The following is a 20327-nucleotide window of genomic DNA, read 5'->3' on the forward strand; positions in this document are numbered from 1 at the left end:
CAGTAATCTTCTTCGGTGCCCCGGGTTTGGAAATAAGTGAATGTTTGGTCATGATACTATAAAACTCTACGGGCTCTTGGACTTATTTTATTGATGTGCTTGGTTAACTGTTATTAAAACATGATTTCATATCATCTTATTGAATTAGATTCTACGGACTCACTGCTGTTTCTGGAATTTTATCTTCCACCCTACAGGCGCAGAACAATACTGTTCCTGATTCCCATCCAAGTACACCACCAGCTGTTTGCAAAACACACATGCACGCACTTTCCCGGTCCCCTTGTTTGTACTGCCACATACAGTTTGTTTACTTCGTCTTAGTCTCTCCACAATCCAGCTGCAGGATGATCTATATGGTGTCTTCACAATCCACATATATCTTGATATAGTACAGAAAACTGTCACTTTAAAATCATTTGTATTGGCCTGCATTTACAGTCTATTCACGTGAGGAAAAGCATTAATGCGTGACGCAGATCAAATAGCAAATGCAGGAACACCCTCCAAGTGAGCCACTGATCCCACATCCTGTTCACAATGCTACAGGCTTTTGAATCTGAATGTGACCCTTCTAGGGAGTTTGCTCCAAAGATGAAGGCCCTCACTGTGTCAGTGGCACTGATAGAAAGAGACAGATATGCAGCGTGCCTCTTTTCACAGCCAACATACACATTAGCATAACTCCCTTGGCGCGGATAAACCACCTAGCCACCTGTAGTTGCACAACTCAGTAACCTCACTTCTCCCATGCTGGTGCCCTTTCCCCCCTCGACTTCATTCATATTCTCCTCCTGCATCTCTCACGTTTACAGTTATGCATGTGAATGTGCGCGCTTGTAAGTTTTCTCACTGCTGATGCCAGCCAAAGCTGCTGCCAGACTGTTTTGAGCTAATGAAGTGAGCGTGCTTGAATTGCAAGCACGCATCCTTTGTTACACGTGGAGCAATCTGCAGGGAGCCCGTAGAGTCTGTCTCTCACAAGTAAATGGAAGTGGGCTAAAGAGTTTAGAAATCCATCACAAAAGCAACATGAGTAAGAGGATGGCAGTGTCTTCTGGGTGTGTTTCCAACTAAAGAATTGTGTGCATATTTGAGAGATCAATATAAAAATGCAGCTGTAGAAACTTGCCACAGGCTGCTCTCTCTTTCTTTTCCTGTTAAGCTCTTCTGGAGGAGGGCTTTTGGTGAAAATAAGGGGCAGAAGGAGTGTCCTGAGGGCCAGTGGGAGCCTCCCCCTGGGGTTGTGATTGGCTGGAGCTGTTCTGAGTGAGTCCAGGGGAGGCCAGTAGGAAGGTGAATGGTCTGGACGCCTGCTAGGGGGCAGGCAGCAGACGAGAGCAGCTACCACTGCCTCTTAAAACCTAGGTACTCCTCATTACAGACTGATAGACAGAGAGCAGGAGAGAGCTGGAGGCAGTTCTAGGAGAGCACCAGGGAAAGAAAGTGAGAAACTGTGAACAGGGAAAGTTAGGAAAAGTAAGAAGTCCTACTTGTAAGCTCACTCTTCCCTGACTGCTGCCTCCCCACTCCACTACCTGAGGCACATACACACACACACACAGGGAAGTGTTTCAGGGAGGCTTAGAGGGTCGACTCTCCAGGGAAGAAGGGAATTAAACACTTTTGTTTTCAATCCGCTGCGTTCATACTCAGGAGAAAAAAAGGGATTACAGCTTTCACGCCTGCCCCCCCTTGTTTCTCTCTTCTCCTTGCATTTTGTCTTCACTGAGTTACTTTGGAGACTTTGGATATAACCTTCTTGAATTGTTGGTCTGAACTCGTAGAGGCATGGCAAACGGACAAAAGAGCCCCAGGTGGGCATTAACCCAGGGCTCCTTCAGCTTGGCACTGGGCCTGTCGCCCTTCTCCCTCCTCCTCCTCCTTACCGTCTCGGCCGCAGATGAGTATGACTACTACAGCTGGCAGTCGGACAACTTCCACAATGGCCGCTTCTACACCAAGCAGCCCCAGTGTCTGGACATACCAGCTGACCTGCGCCTGTGCCACAATGTGGGCTACAAGAAGATGAGGCTGCCCAACCTCCTGGACCATGAGACCATGCCCGAAGTTAAGCAGCAGGCAGGCAGTTGGGTGCCCCTCCTGGCCAAACGGTGCCATGCTGATACGCAGGTCTTCCTGTGCTCACTGTTTGCACCAGTGTGCCTAGACAGGCCCATCTACCCTTGCCGCTCACTGTGCGAGGCTGTCAGGGACAGCTGTGCTCCGGTGATGGAGACCTACGGCTTTCCCTGGCCGGAGATGCTGACCTGCGACAAGTTCCCCATTGATAACGACCTGTGCATCCCCATGCAGTTCACCGGGAACCATGCGACCCAGCCACCAGGTAGGCCACCTTCATCCATGCATGCTCATGCAAAATACAGTGAAGAGAAATGTCAATGAAATCATAACCAATTTTAATTTGCATAACTACTGAAGAAGCTACTGGTTAAAATTACAGCTTTTCCAGCAGCAAAAAGATAATCTGGTGATTTCCACAAAATGTAAATATAATGTTTTAGCAATCTCTTTAAAAAGATTTAATAATTCAATAAATACTCATTTAATAAATCTTTGAGATTTTTTAAAATAAAAAAAGCAGTGTTTAAATATTCTGTCCTGGTATATTTGATAAGATCTAGTTGAAAACAAGAGATATATGAATACGCATATGTTTTAAATTCGACAGAAGGAAAAGTTGCCCCGAAAAATATGTTGTGTTTTGCAGACGCAGGCGCTGAGATGAAAAACTCAGCAGAAAGTAAACGAGGAGATAAAGTTCTGAATTTTTCATTGTTTTCATAATATTACTTTAGCAAATGATCGTTCAAGTCCTTGCAATCGGATACACTGAGAGTCTGTAAACTGTGAGGATGAGAGAATCAGATGGCTTCCATACATTTCCACAGTGACAGACAAGAGATTAAGTGGAAAACTAGCCAAAGGAGGTCAGCGAAAGAGACGGGAGCAGGAAGATGCTACAGGGGAAAGTCCTAAGTGGACAGTTGAGGACGGCTCTGGCCATCTACATATGCCTCAGGGAGGCACGGAGACAGACCAAGAGAGCCAGGAGACTTGGAGACTCCAGCAGCCAGATCGCGCATTGAGTTAAGATAGATGGACTGTGGGGGTATTAACTGAAAGTTACACAGAGGCACATGCATGGACACACACCCTTATCAGTAGTCATCCATCTACAGCGAAACAGTCAAAGAGTGAATGAATTATGTTTTATTTCATGGTTTGCACAGAGTCAAATTACCAAATTAACCTTAGCTGAATGAAACAAAGGACAAATCTTTATCAAGGGTTTCTGAGAGTGATTTGATTCACAAAAATAGGAGAATATATTATTCTTCACAAGCAATGAGTAAGAGTATCAATTGTGAATAGTGGGACTGAGTGGGAACTAAATCCAAAGAGGTGCGCAAATGCCTGTGTGTATGTGTGTGTGTGCATGTGTGTGAGAAGCACAACTACTTAAGCAGCCTCTTCACAAAAGCAGTCAGCGCTGAGAGGGAGAGAGAGGGAGTTGATGAGAGTCTTTAGACAGTGGAGGGGGACAGTCCCCACTGTGTCCCAGTCTGCTCAGCCATTGTTGGGTCTGGCAGCCAGCAGGCCAATTAGCTAGAAGGCCAATTACTGAGTTCCCACTAATTAGTCGACATGACAGGACAAGAGACGCAGGCAGAGAATGGGAATCGCTAAAGTCTGATTGTCCCTGAGAGAGCAGAATGAAGAGGAGTGAAAGGAGAGGGAAGCAGGAGAGTAAAGACAGGCACACAGCGAATAAAAGAGGAGAAAAGCTGCTTCCTGCAGCATAAGAAGTGTTTGCCTCTGCTTTCAATGAGAACCTGAAGAAAACGGTTTAGATCCGGTTTAGAAAACGGTGCAGATCTCTTAACTATTCCTAGAATTAGATCTAAGTGTGCTGAAGGTGCTTTCAGTTACTGTGGTTGTGTGTGGGTTGGTGGTGGGGGCAGGTGCCTGTTGAGCCAAAGTCAATTAAAACCGTGTCCAAAATCAAAAACCCTCTTTAAATTTTTAATTTTTTTTATTTTTTACAAACTAAGCCTTAATTTATCTTTTATGTTAAGGACACTGAGTTTGTACGTGCTGAAAAATGCTATATAAATAAAATGGTCATTGCCATATTGCTCACATTACTTTACGATTTGCTTTCAACCGTTTAATCTCATTTTTCATCTTCTTTCGTTTATGGTGAAAAGGTCTTTTTTTCCACTTGAAATGTCCTTTCTGTTACTTGAGACGTTCTTTGACAGATAAACACATTTCCTAAAGCGCTGAAAACCAATCATTACAAAAACAATGTCAGTCAGTTGTGTGACATATCTTTCCTTTTTATCAATAATGGTCACAGCATACTGACATCTAAGTATCTAATCTGATTTGCAAAAAGCAGTGGGAAAAAGACCAGTGGAAGATTCTTGGGTGAATTAATGCAGTTCTGACTTTTTCCATTAGGGAAAATGGCCGTTCTGTTTTTGTAGGACTCGTATCAAGTATGTGACATTTTGGTTTGCGGAGTTATAATTCATTCTTCTACATGCACTTTGAGAAGGAGGCGGCTTGACGTTCATCTGCCACCTCCCCAAACAGCCAACTGTTTGTTGATCCCATCTATTCAAATAATGATCAGAGGAGGATAGATTACAGAGGGTCCTGAAGAATCAGTGGAAATAAGGATTTTTAGTGTTAGGAAATTTTACATACAAAGAACAAAAGAAAAAATATGCTGATTTTAATTTTTAAAGAATAAAATGACACTCAAAAACAAAAATGAAATAACGGTAAAGTTAAATTTGGGTGTGTGCTTTTTTAGGCGTGTGCATGTGCGTGTATTCTTGCGAGTGTTTCAAACTGAGAGTGAACCCATATCACTTCTAGCCCGGAGGCTCAGCCACTGACATTTCGCTAAGAACCAGAGATTCTCAGATGTGCCGACGAGGCCATCCCGAGGACAAGCTTTTGGCTTCTAATTCCGCACGGATGCACACCCGCACACACAGACACAGACACACACACACACACACACATGAAAACACAGCCAGCAATAATAAAAAGGAATTTCAGCTAAGAGCTCTTAGAAGTGACTTTCCCGGGAAGCTTCTATGTCACTGGAGGACACTGACGATTTTCTTTACACGGGATCGCATGAAGAATCTTGTGGTAATCAAGGTGAATCTTTGGGAGTTGGATCAATCACAAGAATTAGTATAGCTTTACTCGCTGGTCTCCCAGTCTGGGAGGCCCCGATGCTATCTGAGCTATTCTGCAATTACATGATATAGCACGGTTCGAGGACTCTTGTGGAAACTAACAGTACAGAGCAAGATTCACTTTCCACCTCTGTGTCACAGCCAAAACTGGCAGAAACTCACCACCACCTGAGCTCAGGTTTTGTGCTGGCACTTGTGCCTTTACGTGCATGTGTGTGTGTGTGTGTGTGAAGAGCCCAAGGGGTGTGATTATGTGAAATACAAGTCTGTATATTATACCACAGAAGACAAGCTGACTACTGACAAAAGAGGGCCCAGGCATCCCGGGAGCGGAAAGGCCAGCCGAGCTCAGTCTGTCAGACAGGGAGCAATTAATGCCACACCATCAACTACACCTCATTGTTTTAATGATGCCACTTGTAGCTGCTGTCAGCATCTGTAAATCAGTAGGTATGATTATCACAGACTGGATTCTGGTTTTGTTTCTTAACTTAGTTTGCATGTTTGCACCAGAAATGAACACTCAAGATATGTACATGCCAGTGAAATTGCATGGGAGGAAAGGTCTGTCCTTGCTGAAATCTGTGATGAAATGTGACTAGTGTGATTTACAACCACATTAAAGGAGACAGGCAGCACTGTCAGGACCCCAGCAGCACAACAGTCACTGCTCATATGAACTTGGTTACTATATGAAAAGGAAAATATGATCCAATGCTCTGGTTATGGAGCGCTGCCGAGGCCTTATGAGGATGTATTTTCTCTTCTGTGTAGGCTTCCTACAGATGCAAGGAGCATGCTGTGTTTTAGGGGCCCCGTGGGTTCCCCGAGTCATGCTTTAGTCCTCCTCCGCCCCGCATTTCAACAGATGTTTGGCTCTCCGATGTAAATCACGCTGAATTTCATCTCCGGGATTGTACCATTTTATCTTTTATGTCATAAGTGCTGCTGCTCATGACTTAAAAGACCCAAATGAGGCATGAGATAGTGACCGGCGCACATTCTTCTTATAAAAGTCGCTGTGAAGCTCGGGCAACGAGCAATAAGGTACAAGAAATGTCAGAGACCCAGATGACGGTGCTGTTAGATGTGGTCGTCAGATGTGTGAAGACACGTGTTTGTGTTTATTCAAAAGTGCGCATAAGAGAAACAGGCAGCGGCTGCATGTAACCTCTTGCATTTTTGCCCAATTATAAAAATGATTCCAAGCGAATCAGTCAAATGAAACAAACATAAAATATGATTTGTAGTGTTTGTGATTTCAGCTGCATGTTTAAAGTAAGTTAATTAGATTGTTAAATATCATGTGATGACAAGCGGTGTCTATTAGGAATTCACTGTGAACAGACACGATGATTTGTGTTGTTGCCCAATAAATTTCATGCCAGAAAGCAATTTCCTAAGCTAAGTAAAACAAAATGACTATGTCATTAAAGAGAACAGATATTCCTTTGCATTGGTACACGGTGCCACTGCTTTGTATTCCAAATTTATTTTGCAAATGAGTTTTCACGTTCATAAGTTTAATAGGTTTTTCTTGGAGATTTCTTTATAGACAAAAGACACTGCAGAAAGACTGAAATGTTATTAACCTCGGAGCTATGAGTAAGTGAAGTTTTGGAGAAGTTTCCCCCTCTTGCTGTGCACCATTTCCACCCTGGCTTGCTGTTTAAAGATTAACAGCAGGGCCTTCCACAAGACCTCCTCCCTACTCACCCCGTTCCCATTATCCCTTTCCTCTTATCCTCAATCATCAACTCCCAACCTCCTCATCCTCCACAGGTTCTGTAAGCTCTGTAAGACAGTCACATTTGTCATAATAAATTGGAACATTAAAATTTCTGTAATTAAGTTTATAACCCAGTAGGTAAATGCCAAAAGTAGCACACAAGAGGTGGTCAAGTCCAAAGTCAACCAGAGTGAGAGCAAGATTTTCACAATTTAATCGCATGGTAAAAAATTCTTCAGCTGCTTTGAGATGATGGCAAAAAATATATATTAATGAGCTCAAAGTCAAAATATTTACTGAGCAGAAATGTGTCCAGGAAAAAAAGTACCAAGCCACGCAGCAGTGATTCCCATCAGAACATGACGGTGATTCCCTCGACAGAGACCGACGATGAGGGCAGTCGTCCCTTAAGTGATTTCTAAGCGCCATCCAAACGCTGGTTTTCGGTCCAAGCTCAACTAAGTTTCATGGAGGGACTGCTTTCTCCTGACACATGCTCTGGCATCAGCGCAACCGGGCCTTCTGCCAAAATACCACCCCTGTGAAACCAGAATGAATTACCACCGAGTCTGAATAAGACCGAACGGCTTCAAGGGAACCATTCAAGACGGACAAATCCAGAGAAGTTTTGTTGTCTCTTGTTCTGTGTGTGTGTGTGTTTCTGTGTGTGTGTTTTTCCATGCTTCTGTCCCAGTCTGCATGTCAGCACCAAACAATTAGAAGCCTGACCTTGCAGGCCTCACAGGTCTCCTGCCTATGAAAGCATGGGAACCCTCAGAGGAGAAAAAACTGGCAGTTGCTCTACAAGAACATGGCTCAGCTACCTCCAACACACACATAGGCAGACACACACATGCATACACTCACTGGTGGTTAGGGGGTTCACCTCCCCATGACCCAAGCAGCGAAGCATGTTAAACTTTGACCCATCTCATTATCTGGCCAGACGCTGAGGTTTGGGCTGAGGTGATAACCTCTGAACCCTGACTTTTAACCCAGGGCCTGCACAGTGCAAGGAGAGGCGTGTCGTTTTGCATAGGTGTGTTTCTGGAAAGTGGGAGACACAGAAGGAAAGAGAAAGCACAGGGAACTCAGGGGGTGGGGGAATAACATATTTTGGATCTTGCAATGAGGGAATGTCAGAAAAACTAAACTCTCCTATAAGCAGTTATCTCGAGAAAAAAAAGGCTGCTAACTCAGCAAAAGTTCTGCACTGTTTTCCCTTCATGTTGTCAAATTTATCCCCTAGGTGTACAGGTATGTTGTCAGGGCAATGCTTCTATACCACATCCTTCTCTCTGTGGCCCTTTCTAATATTATACTTCTTTTTTTTGCTCTCTTGGCTTGAGGCTCTGTTTGGTGGATGAGTGGCCTGATATTAGATGTGTAGAGCTGGAAATACTCTGGAAATACATGGAATCGAAGCAGTAATTGTTTTGATAATGTTTCATATCAAGGGGAAAATTACAAGGTGGTGCGTGTTCGTGTATGTGTGTGTCAGAGAAGTCTCTGACGTTTTATAAATCCTATTAATTGAATGGCAAGGCCTTATTTGTCCATTTCAGCTATATAAATATAAAAGTATGGGAACATGAAAATAATACATAAAAAGGATTTTATGCAGGGCTTGTATTTCTTCCCTCATGTGCTCTGTCTCAACTGTGTGGGCAGACAACAACAACAACAATCACAAAGTCCCATATCAAAGTTAGACAGGCCAAACACGCTCTTGAGTAAAGCATGCATGACCGTAAATTTTGAGTTAAAAATAAACTGAACTTGTTGCTTTGGTTTCCCCCTCGTTCTTTCACAATGTGCGGTTGCTGTGTGGCCTAAGTGATGGCTACGTCTGTGTACTGAATCACTTTTCACCATGTTCAGCAGCTCCCGCCGCACCGTTTACCTTTCTGAACAGCCAAGACCACGCCTGCGCCACCAAAATATACAACGGGCCAGAATAAAAACATTTTCTCCAGTGTAATTGCAGGGCAAACATCAGTCAGCCTACTGGACTCTGCGTTCACTCAGCAGCAAATAGCCTCTGACAAGGGGGGGGGCGGGGGGCGGCGGCAAATAAGTGCCTCAGAAGTGCTCAGGGCTTAACGATTTCATACTGACACAACTTTGGTTTTGCTCACTGCACTTGACCTCAACGCTGCCGTTAGATATGAGCTAATCTGGTCTTAAAAGCACCAAATGAAACGAGATTGAATACAGGTGACGACAAATTCTTCTTCCTTCTTTTTTTCCCCTCAGTGTCAAAGGTGTGCCCACCGTGTGACAATGAGCTGAAGAAAGACAACATCATGGAGCATTACTGTGCAAGTGACTTTGGTAAGTAGTAAAAAACTGAAAAACATAGTACCTGACTAAGGATACAAACTAGCATACAGCAGGGTTGTGGAAACTTTCTTACCTATCTGCAGTCTGGTAAACTGGAGCTTGCGAGAGACTGACAACACAGCAGAAAAGTGCAATTGCTTTGTGTACAACAGTCAGCCAAGTACAAGAGTGCAAGCAAAACATTTCACCACGGTGTTGATTTGGATTTACAAGTCTGTTTCATGACGTAATAATAAAATCTGTGTTTTAATATTGTGTTGAAAAGTTGTAATAACAAACTAAAAAGTCAAAGCACTGTGTCCTTAAAAACTCCCACCAACATAAATGGCATGGACATACATTTATATATAAAATATATATAAAATAGCAAAATCACCTAAAACGAAAGCTTAACTTTGAGCTGTCAGTGGTTACATAATATGAAGATTAACTGGTATTTACGCTATTTTCCTTTGATTATGAATTAAAAAGTACGTGCAACCACACAGAGAATCTCACCTGCACATCCCTGTTTCTCACTTCTGATCCTCCCTTCGATTAAATCTTTATTGCAGCCGTTTCGCGTTAATTTCGCTGCTAGAATCGACTTTTTCTTCACATGAGCTGATAAATGACTTCATTTCTTAGCCCCAATTTCAAACTTTCCACTTTCCAGCCTTCGTGTTTCACAATAGTAATGACCTTAAGATGATGCCAGAGTATAATTATATAAATATCCTGTTATTTGAGTTCATCACAGCAGCTGAATTGTTTACAGTGTTTACAGTTAATGATAAACTGCTGTCTATTTGCTCTGTTCCAAACATGTTAAGCACCAAATGAGGAAGGGTGACAAAAAGTTGTGAAATTACAAAAGCATGTGTGGCCAGGATCATTTTTTTCTCTGCATATTTCATGTTTCCCGCAGAGGAGATGCCTGCAGTATAAAACAGTTTTACAAAATAACCACATGTTCAAAAGAGCCAGAATATACAGAGCATGACCCATAATAAATGATAAAACCACATCCAACAACAACAAAACGCGTCCGTGCGCACCTTCCTGACTCTCTGAGCCGCAACCAAAACGCAGACACGTCTCCTGTAATTCATCGTGACGTTACCAAATCAGGGATATTTATTTGTCTGATTAATTGCAGGATTATATATCTCAATCTTTTAACATGAGGTTGCTTCAGGGATCATAAAGGAAAACACAGATTCTTTCTGTTCATTAATATGAAACATGATTGCAGATAGCCGCAGAAAGACGTTTTATTGGCTCAGCCTTTATGTGGCTGGAGGACACAAGGGAATGCGTCGAAAAGATAAGTGTGACATATGGATTTGGAGATCAAGGAAGGAACAACTCTACAATGTTATTCTGTAGTGCGAGAGCTTGAGCTCATACCTCATGAATGCTGCTACCTATTCATCTTTGGACACTGTTTTTGCTACGGTCTGCTTTTCATGGACGATCTCATGACGTTTCTTACTGCACTATCCAGCTGCTGTACAAATGACAAGAGTCATGTTTAGCCGACACCTTGTTGTTAAAGTAGATTGCTTGCTTCAGCTTGAAGAAAACCTGTTTCTCCTCACTCCCTCTCTTTCCAGCTGCTTCTACCTCTACGCCCTCCTCTGCTCACTTTAAAGAGAGCGACTTTGTATAAAGACGTGGGCACAGCTTGTCACAAAGATGCTGGCCAGGCAGCACAGAGGGCCCCACTGCATCACTTATGACTAAATATGACTGATTACGGGTGGGCATTTAAAGTGAAGCAGAGGGAGATGAATTATCCTCCGTACCTTTACTGAACACACGCCGTACATACACATGAATGCGGTCTTTCACAAAAACACACGCGGCTCAGGCATGTAGGCAGGCAAATACAGCGCATAAACACACTCGCGGCGAAGGAGCTGGATGTGAAACAGGATGTGAACAAGGGGCAACTCAATGCACACATTCCTTTTTGAACACGCTATCACTTCACATGTACTGTATACCTATCTGAGTGTACCGAGGGATGTTTATGCAACCATAGACAAGCAGGCGAGAAGTGAAATGGCGATCTTCCAGCAGGCCGGGGTACATAGCGATGCTTCATACCAACCCCACACCTTTGCCCAACCCGTGATTAATTTCACCTGTCAAAATTCTCACCCAGAGAATTCCTCTTTTGAACGTTTGGCAGTTCAATTTTAATCTCTCGCATATAAAAATATGAACTTATAAACAGAAGGTGCAATGGGAGATTCAAGTCAGTACTTCATTAGGCTGATAAACTTTGAGTTTGCTGTAACCAGATCCTACATGTAATAAAACTGTGCACAGAGGTTCTCTGTTCTACATATGTTTTGCCTAAAAATACACAGCTGGTCGCAAAATACTGCACTGCAAGTGTGTACACAATGACACAGGCAGGGCAGAATGACAACAGATGATAATGATTCCATGTAGCAATATTAATCTTATGCTGCAAGCAGTTTTTTAGACTTATGGATGTTGCCCTGAACCTCACTATAAATCTGACTTTGTCTGAGACTTGAAAGCAAAATCATTTAAGATGATTTTTGCTCAGGAATAGCCCAACAACAACAAAGAGAAGACTTGTGATTTATATTGCCAAAATATGTACACCAAATTCCAAAAAGATGTTGGACTGTGGAGTTTTTCCCGAGTCAGACATTCACAAGGATGCAGTTTTTGCACACTGCTCAGGAAAGTCTAAATGATGATACTCGGGGGAGGTGTAAAATAGCTACTGCTTTAGAACAGTACAGAGCTCAGTACTAGACTTCCAGAAGTTAAAAAAAAATACCACAACTGCTTAAATAAGAGTGAAACACTGGGATCAGAGTGACACATTAAGACCTTTAGGGTTTTACTGAATAAAAATAAATTTAAATATCTTCTTCTCTTCTCCTTTAGTCCTAAAGATGAAAATCAAGGAAGTGAAAAAGGAAAAGGGTGACCGGAAGCTGATTGCAGCACAAAAGAAGAAGAAAGTTCTGAAGCAGGGCGTGCTGAGGAAGAAGGACCTGAAGAAGCTGACCTTGTACATTAAGAATGGTGCCAACTGTCCGTGCTCCCAGCTGGACAGCCTGGGCTCCAACTTCCTCATCATGGGCCGCAAAGTGGACCAACAACTGCTTCTCACGTCCATTCACAAGTGGGACAAGAAGAGCAAGGAGCTCAAGGTCGCCATCAAATACATGAAGTCCCATCAGTGCCCCACCTACCACACCGTCTTCCAGTGACGTGCTTCACTGCAGTGTTCGCTGAACTTTCCACAACTTTGCTTTTCAGATTCAACCTTTGTTTCACTTAGATTATAGCAGTTATTTCACTAATGCATCCCTGAGTCATGGATCCTATAAAATCTTTTACCAGCCCCGAAGCTAAACACGAATCAGGTAGTTGTCCTTGTCTCCTTTGATGTTAGAGATCATTATTATTATTATTGGAGAGAGGAAAACTGCTTTTTAAATAAGTCAAGTCCCTCCCTTCCATCAAAAAAAGACAATAAGAATGATTTCATATTGATTCACATCCTGGAATCTAATGTACTCTTCATTAATATGCTTGCCTATTCTGATATTATAGAATCACTTAAATCATATCCTAAAGCAATCTTCTTAGACATCAGCATTAAGAAATGGAAATTTAACTACTGGAAAGAAAACACGCTCGACGCTGTAGTGAAATGAAAATTATGGGAAGGTTTGTTTCTGTGCAAAAAGTGCTGAGAGCAATGAGAGAGTGAACGTATGTGGGTTGTGTGATGTACCAGTGCACACGCTGGCATAGTGCTCCAAGGAATAACATCAAAGCACAAAAATATTGATGATCCACTTAACTGCATGTTGTAAAAAGTAGGTAATTCAGACCAATACTAAATGCTTAGAAAACTGGGATTTGTTGTTTTTTTTCTTATCCATGCTGGGAACAAAGACTGATGGAATGAGACAGACTGACTGATGCTTCCACTGACTTTGTACAGAACCATTTCTGTGGCCTGAAAGAGGGAAACTTGAATATTTTTTACTTTTTAATTTTGAAAGAGAATAAAGTTAGGGCAGTGAAGGCATCGTCTGGAAAACAAGTGGAGAATAAAAGAGAAAGAAAGAGAGAGAGACTCTGGACACAACCAACAATGTTGGATTCATAAGTCTCTTGTACTCGCTATTTTTCACTATCAGTCTTCAAATGTTTCTTTTCTTGTACTTTTTTTTTTAAATGCTTCAGTTAAACATCTATGGTATGAAAACAAAAAATCATACACACAGAGCACCTGAATACACTGTTGCTGTAACAATGAGAGATTTTTTTTTCTAACCTATTAACCTGTAAGTAGTTCTGTTACTGAAATAGATCTTTGTTTTACAGAAAAAGTTAATGAATAAAATATATTTTAAATTTTTATAAAGAACACCTGCTTGAAATGTCATGTTTCACATTTATTACCAATAAACCACAAAGTGTATATTCATGCCTAAAAAAATTATTTTCAGACTATCATCTGCATAAAATGTTCGACTGGTTTAAAAAAAAAAAAAAAGTAAGTAACTAACACACTTGAATGAGGATGCTCAGTATTTCACGACTTCATTTATTTTTTAACATTTTTCATATTAAACAGATACTTTTCTCACTGGCCAATTAGATGCAATAAAATGGGACGAATAGAAAAGGAAACTACTCTGATTTACACTTTTTAAATTTTTTAATCTACCACAACAACTGTCAAAGCATAAAATAAAGTTGACAAGTTGAAAATGTCTTGGTCTGATGTTTCTCAATGTTCACTGTAGGCTGTAAATCAAAAACAGGGATTTTTGTTTGTTGGTTTGGCCATCCTATTCTCTTATGATGTGTTTGACATAAAGCACACTGTCTATTTATCATTTAAATTCACATTCCAGCCAGAACCTCCTGGTTTAAAACAGAAGATTTCTCCACAAACAGTGACGTAGCTACTGCAGGATTGTGATTTAACTGCAACATAGCTGTAAAAACACTGCAAATATTCAACAATCTGCCTGAGATTGATTGCAGTCAGTCCCAGATCCAACCACAATTATTTGGAGACAGGTTTCCTTCCACCAGGGACTCGTAATTACTGTGTGACTGAAAGTGGTCATCCAGAGTTTGTATTAAGTTTTGGAATTGGTCTCTGAAAGTGAAAACAAAAAACAAAACAGGGCAACCACCAATAGGTTCTCATCCTATTTTTACTATAGTGTGACTGAGCTATTAGTATAGCTCTTAGTAGAACTGATTCACAATCTCAGTTTTACATCATTTAAAGCAAGTGAGTCAAAAATAAGCAAATCTGTTTCGTTTTTGTGAATGGGGGTATTAGCCACTGAGACCCAAACAGTTTCGGTAACAAACTGACAGTTTGTTTGATTGTTTGTTTCCGCTGGTAAGGTGGACATTTAAACATGGAAGCTGATGTGTACTGGCTTGCTTGTGGGGCGAGTGGTCATTTGAGGAACAGGTTGGAGATTATTTTAGGTTACCAAAGGCAGTGTTACACACACCCAATATAAGCTTCAGCTTTTCCAAAAACATCAGGGGATAAGGATCGTGAAAGTGCGCATGGGCTGCGACACACCTTCATTTCTATTTGCAAAAGGAAACAAAGAAGTAAAATCTCATTTTTGCTCTGCTCTATTCCAAAACCTTTCAGATCCACACTGGGCCCTCAGCTCTAAGCAAAGCCTGGGCAACAAAGCCACCAGTATTTATTGACAGAGTGAAGGGGTGATGCAGATAGACAGCAGGCTGCGATGAAACTGACCAACTTTATCAAAACCATACATAGCTTGAACACTCCAGACACATACACTACTAATTTACTACAAAAAAAAAAGAAAAGATTTGGAATCTTTGTTCTCCAAAATGCAAAACGGATCAACTGTGACACTTTACAGTGTTTATTGTCTTCCACCCATATTTCCCGGAATGTGGAGAGTTTTGGAGGCTGTTTCAAGCGTAAACGCCAGTAGAGTGGCGACCTATTTCCAAGTGATTGTTGAGATAGAGCACAGTCTCTAGGCTGTGGAATGACAGAAACAGGAGGGGACAGGCATATTGAGTAGAAATATGCTGGACAAGAGTTCCTTTACTGGAAACTTAATCAAAACCGATTAAGGACTGAGATAAAAGTTTAAATGCCATGAAGCTGAAGTGAGGAAGCCTTTGTTGGAAAGTGTTGACCTCTCCTGTAGAAGTGAATCAGCACACGTGCAGTAGATAAAATGTACCTTCAAAGAAAATGATGAGCAGCTTTCATTAATCAAGACGTAAGTTAAAGCAGGGGAAGGCGCAGAGGGAAGGTGGAAAAAGAGACAAGGGATAGCTTGGCTGAGTCCCAAAGACATCCATCAGCAGCTCCTCAAAGGTCACTTGTGTAGTTAATGAGGGCCTGATGAGGGAGCGACCAGTGACACACGTGGAAAATGCTCACATCCATTCAAAAGACACATATGTTGGGAATATGTAAGAAGATGACAAACTTACATTGACATCCCTTGTTCTAATGACGCCTCCATTCAAATACACTTGATTGGGTCCAGAAAAAAAATTGTGGAAAAAAATGGATCACCACACACGTGCGTGCCCACACATATACACACCATAGAAGAATGGCCACATTGTGTATTTTTATTGCAGAGTCCTGATAAGCACGACCTTTTTTTTCAGTTAAATATTGGCAGTCTGTTAGGCTGTCAATTGTAGGCACACACGTGCAAGCATATCTTAGATCACGGCCCCTCACCCTGTCATACAGTGTGCATTGCAAATTGATTTTCCTTTAAAAAAAAAAAACATGTATATTTTTTAACATTTTCCAGCATCCACCCACTTGTTTTCTTTAGGCTGTTGATTTCCTGAGTTTTCACTCATTTCTTTTGACAAAACCCAGAGAGCTGGGTGTGATCGACTTACAACCACTTTTTCTTTCAACATTTGAAAAAATATTTTGCATATGTGATAACGTTCATTAGGGAAATGAGCTTACGAAGCATGAATGTATGTGAAGTCGGTGGCTGTTAAGTACTGACTCTTTTTTTTTTAAAGTAATCCTAAAACTGTTTATTACTTAAACTTCATCTGATTTCTTTTTGAGTTATGTGCAATGAAAGAAAAAAACCTCCATTGATCCAATGCTCAGGGTGGGAGAGAGCTACAGGAAAGTTTGGATGGAAATCATCACTCTTCAATTTAACTGACAACAAAAAGACTCACATTAAATGCTCCTGGAGAACTGGGAACTGGCAACAAGAAACATTTTTTCTTAATAAAACAAAAATACCATCCATTTTCTTAACCATTTATTCAATTTAGGGCTACAGGGGGGCTGGAGCCTGTCCCAGTTGTCATTGGGCAAAAGGTGGGTTACACCCACGCTCACATTCATACCTATGGCCCATTTAGAATCACAAATTACCCTAATATAATGTCTTTGGACTGTGAGAAAGCCAGACAGAGAGAACATGCAAGTTCAAACCAGGACCCGTCTTGCTGTAAAGCGAAAGTACTGAAAAATATCATTCACACCTGAAATTGTGTATTTACAAGAATAAGTCTCATACGCTCATATTTATCAGGACAATTATGAATAATCTTAATATTTGTTCAGGTTTTTAAAATTCTTTAAACACAAACATGACGCAGACTCAAATATCCACTCTCAGACCAGTCAGCATATGAATGAACACGCACACGCTCACAGGTTAATCAAATTTGACTAGTCTGCCTGCAAAGAATGAGACCATTATATAACATCCTGGAGAGTCAGAATAATTTCTATTAGGTGCTGCATGCCTCCCTCTAACCACCACACAAGGTACCATTAAAACAGCATTAGACAGTAAGCCAACATCCATCTGGTCTGAAGCACTAGACCACCTTTCTGCAGGAAGGGTGGACACACAGACTTGTTCTTTCATTTAGAAGAAGAAAGTGAGAGAGGGAGAGAATGGAAACAGCAGCGCTCTGACAGAAGCACTGCACTGTCTCAGAGCTCCGGCCTGCCTTGTTCAGTAAAATGCAATAAAGACGTAGCATGTTTTTGTTGTGTGCTTGTGCATGTGCATAAATTTACTAAGAACACTTGTTTAAAAAGGCCTAGAGCAAGCCAATGAATCATTTTCTCCCTTTAATAAAGTCAAAGAAACTTTTTACATGTAGTCCTCCCAGTGAGAAGTCTGTTTTCCACACCATTGTTCTTATTTACATGCATACTCGCTCATGCTAACACACCAGTTCCGTTTGCTGCACTGTTCATCATTTATGCATCATTATTTAAAGGTGTTCACGTGTGTTTACATGTACCGGGTCCCATTTTTCATAAAAAGATAAAACGTGTATTATAACTTTAGATAACTCATCTGACTGCATCTGTCTAGTTTTCCCTGTACGTGTTGCAACTCTTGAAGGTGTGACTGCTAAAAACAATCTGTCAGAAACATTCTGATCATTTAGTAGTTTCTTTCCTCTTTCGTCCTCCTTAATAGAAATGCCATCTGATGACAATGTATAGGGCTAATGCACATAGAAAACCCATAAAATAAAAGCACATTCACATATTTTAAATTGGTTAGAATACAAGAAGCCAGCTACTTCTTAGCCATTCAACAGCAGTTCCTCTAAAGTGCTGACTGAATTTACACTTCAAAAAAAACCTAACCAAAAATGTAGAATGTGAACAAGTGTGAGCTGCTTCTCCCACACTGACTCAACAACACAAAAATACTAATAAAATCACATTCACAACCTATCAGCTAGCCTGCAGCACAGGGACTACATCCACAGATCACACACATACACAACACTGACGTAGGAAAAAGAAAACAGGGGACAGGGACTTGGGAAAAGAATGAGGGGGAAGACATGACTGGATAAGAAAACAACCAAGGTACTCTCAAGGGACTTTGGCAATCGGAAACAATCACATTGGCCTCAATGCCTCCTCTGCAGTGGAAAATGAATAAATTAATAGGTGGAGTAGAAGGCCTCCCATGGGCAGGGCCTTGACGCCATCTGTGAAGGCCATCAGTGTGTCCCAAACCTGCTGTTTCACTACTGAACCAACATGTCAGTCTGGAGATTTACTGCCACATGGAAAGCGCGCACATAAACACACGCCCACACACCGACACCCTCACACATACAAACATCAAAGAGGATCCACCCACAGGTGCAGCCAAACACGCATCCATGCGTATTTATACAAACTCTTGCCAGGATGCAATGGCTCAGACAAAACAAATATTGGCATAAACACATAAGCAGAAACTAATGCTCATGCTCTTCGCACACCCACGTGCGTGCACAAACACTTGGCTGGAGTGGAGATTTACACCCGTTTGGAAAGACAAGCATCGGCCAATAAATAAATCTGTTTCCCTGGCGACCTGTTGACCCTCTGTGGCTCTCTTTTTTTTCACACGCACAACAGCAGAGGTCAAGGTCAGTCAGAAGGTCGGAGGGAGGTGAAAGTGTGTTGTTGAGTGTGTTTGTGTGTGGGGGGGGTTGGAGGCTGACAAAACTGTGTGCAGAGTCAAAGCCCTCATTTGCAGCTGGGGGTTAGGAGCCCCCATGTTTTGGCAGCGAGGTCATGAACTCTGACCCCATCAGACCCTGAGAGACAAGGCAGTTTGGTCAGGTGGGACTGTGGCCACTAAATGACATAATCTCCCATCTCCCACTCGCCAGTCTCTTTTCAAACAGACCAGTGTGTCTCGGGGAGAGTGTCTTTGGGTGGCATACCACTATTGTGCAGTGAAAATAGTCCCTGGGTTATTGTTCACTCTGCTGTCAGGAGCTCTCCTTCTCTTCCTTAACGGACCTGAATCTGAGCAGACTTTTTACTGAATCGCTTGGTTAGAAAAAGTCAATATAATCAGAACCAATCGTGAAAATAAATTGCCTAGTAAGATTTGGTTTCCTTAATAACTCTGGAAATGTTGCCGACATGTGTTGTCAGGCCAACTATGGGGAGGCTTGTGCGGTGTGTTGTGGTCCAAGATTTAAAAACTAATTAAAGGGTTTCAAATTGGAAGGCAGAAAATGAGCCATAACAGATGTCACTTTTAAAATGCACAAAAATGAAAAGAGAAAGAACATGTACAGTGTAGTTTCCTTTTGATTTATAGGCAGACAAAGAACTTGGCAAATGGATTCCTTCACGTTTGTCTTTCTGTAATCTTATGGAAACAATTGTGCAGTATGCACCATTCTAACAGAAAAGCTGGATTTACTTGCAATTGTAATCAGCTTTGTTGAGCATTGTTTCAGCTGTTTTAAACCCTACCTAACCCTGTTTTTGCATCTTGTTAGGCTTTCAGTCCTTTGCTATATTTTCACTCCTTCTTATTTTCTTTTGCTTCTCTTTGCCCCGATGACAAGCCATATAATTAATGTTTTACTCACAGTCTTTTTTGTATCACTTTTCTTTCAGTACTCTGAACTTCATAATATATCACAAAGACCTGGAAATCTTTGCCAGAAAATTTACAATAAAGTGTAAAGCGGTAAATATTCACACAAATCTGTTTTAACTGAGGTTCTTGAATGTTTCCCACTGCTATTTGTCCTTGGTGTGAATACAGACTGCAAAGCTTTAATCATCAAAATCTTTAAACTTCTGAATCCTTTCCATGAGCAGATCACTTGCCCAAAGAAAAAAAGTAGAAATCTGTACTTTCCCCCTGCTGCCTAAAACAATAACCCCAGCAAATGTAGCTCGGTTTCAGAGAAATTGCTCTTCAGTGTTTGAAGTGTTTATGGACATTAACGGTCCAACATTTCAAAAGACCAGCACATGTTTGGCATAGTGGAGCACTTGGGTAAGCAGACAGAGCGTGCATCAATGGGAAAATGTTTCATCAGAAGAGCTGTGTTGTTTTATGGTGTGGGATATGAGGGTTGTGTGGTCTAGGTTGTGTGAGTACCCCAGGGATGTCAAAACATCAAGTGTCCAACCACAGCGACATCTAAGACGACCAATGAAAAAC

At 41.6% G+C, this 20327-nt stretch overlaps 1 protein-coding gene across 1 annotated transcript; it reads left to right on the plus strand.

Moving 5' to 3' along the window:
• Positions 1 to 1316: 1316 nt before the first annotated feature.
• On the plus strand, positions 1317 to 14078 carry sfrp5 (secreted frizzled-related protein 5). Its single transcript, XM_040001658.1, has 3 exons — positions 1317 to 2347; positions 9229 to 9306; positions 12229 to 14078. Exons 1-3 carry the CDS (start codon positions 1792 to 1794, stop codon positions 12555 to 12557), a joined length of 963 nt encoding a protein of 320 aa, XP_039857592.1. The 5' UTR covers positions 1317 to 1791; the 3' UTR covers positions 12558 to 14078.
• The last annotated feature ends 6249 nt before the right edge of the window (positions 14079 to 20327 follow it).

Source organism: Simochromis diagramma, unplaced genomic scaffold (genome assembly GCF_900408965.1).
Source record: "Simochromis diagramma unplaced genomic scaffold, fSimDia1.1 OVJJ01000421.1, whole genome shotgun sequence".
In the NCBI taxonomy this organism is placed as follows: domain Eukaryota; kingdom Metazoa; phylum Chordata; class Actinopteri; order Cichliformes; family Cichlidae; genus Simochromis; species Simochromis diagramma.

Excerpts from the sequence above, each read along its gene's own strand:
- sfrp5 (XM_040001658.1), top strand. The coding sequence starts at position 1,792 with ATGGCAAACGGACAAAAGAGCCCCAGGTGGGCATTAACCCAGGGCTCC. Across the intron at positions 2,348-9,228 it reads CCATGCGACCCAGCCACCAG|TGTCAAAGGTGTGCCCACCG; the intron begins GTAGGCCACCTT and ends TTTTCCCCTCAG. Across the intron at positions 9,307-12,228 it reads TTACTGTGCAAGTGACTTTG|TCCTAAAGATGAAAATCAAG; the intron begins GTAAGTAGTAAA and ends CTTCTCCTTTAG.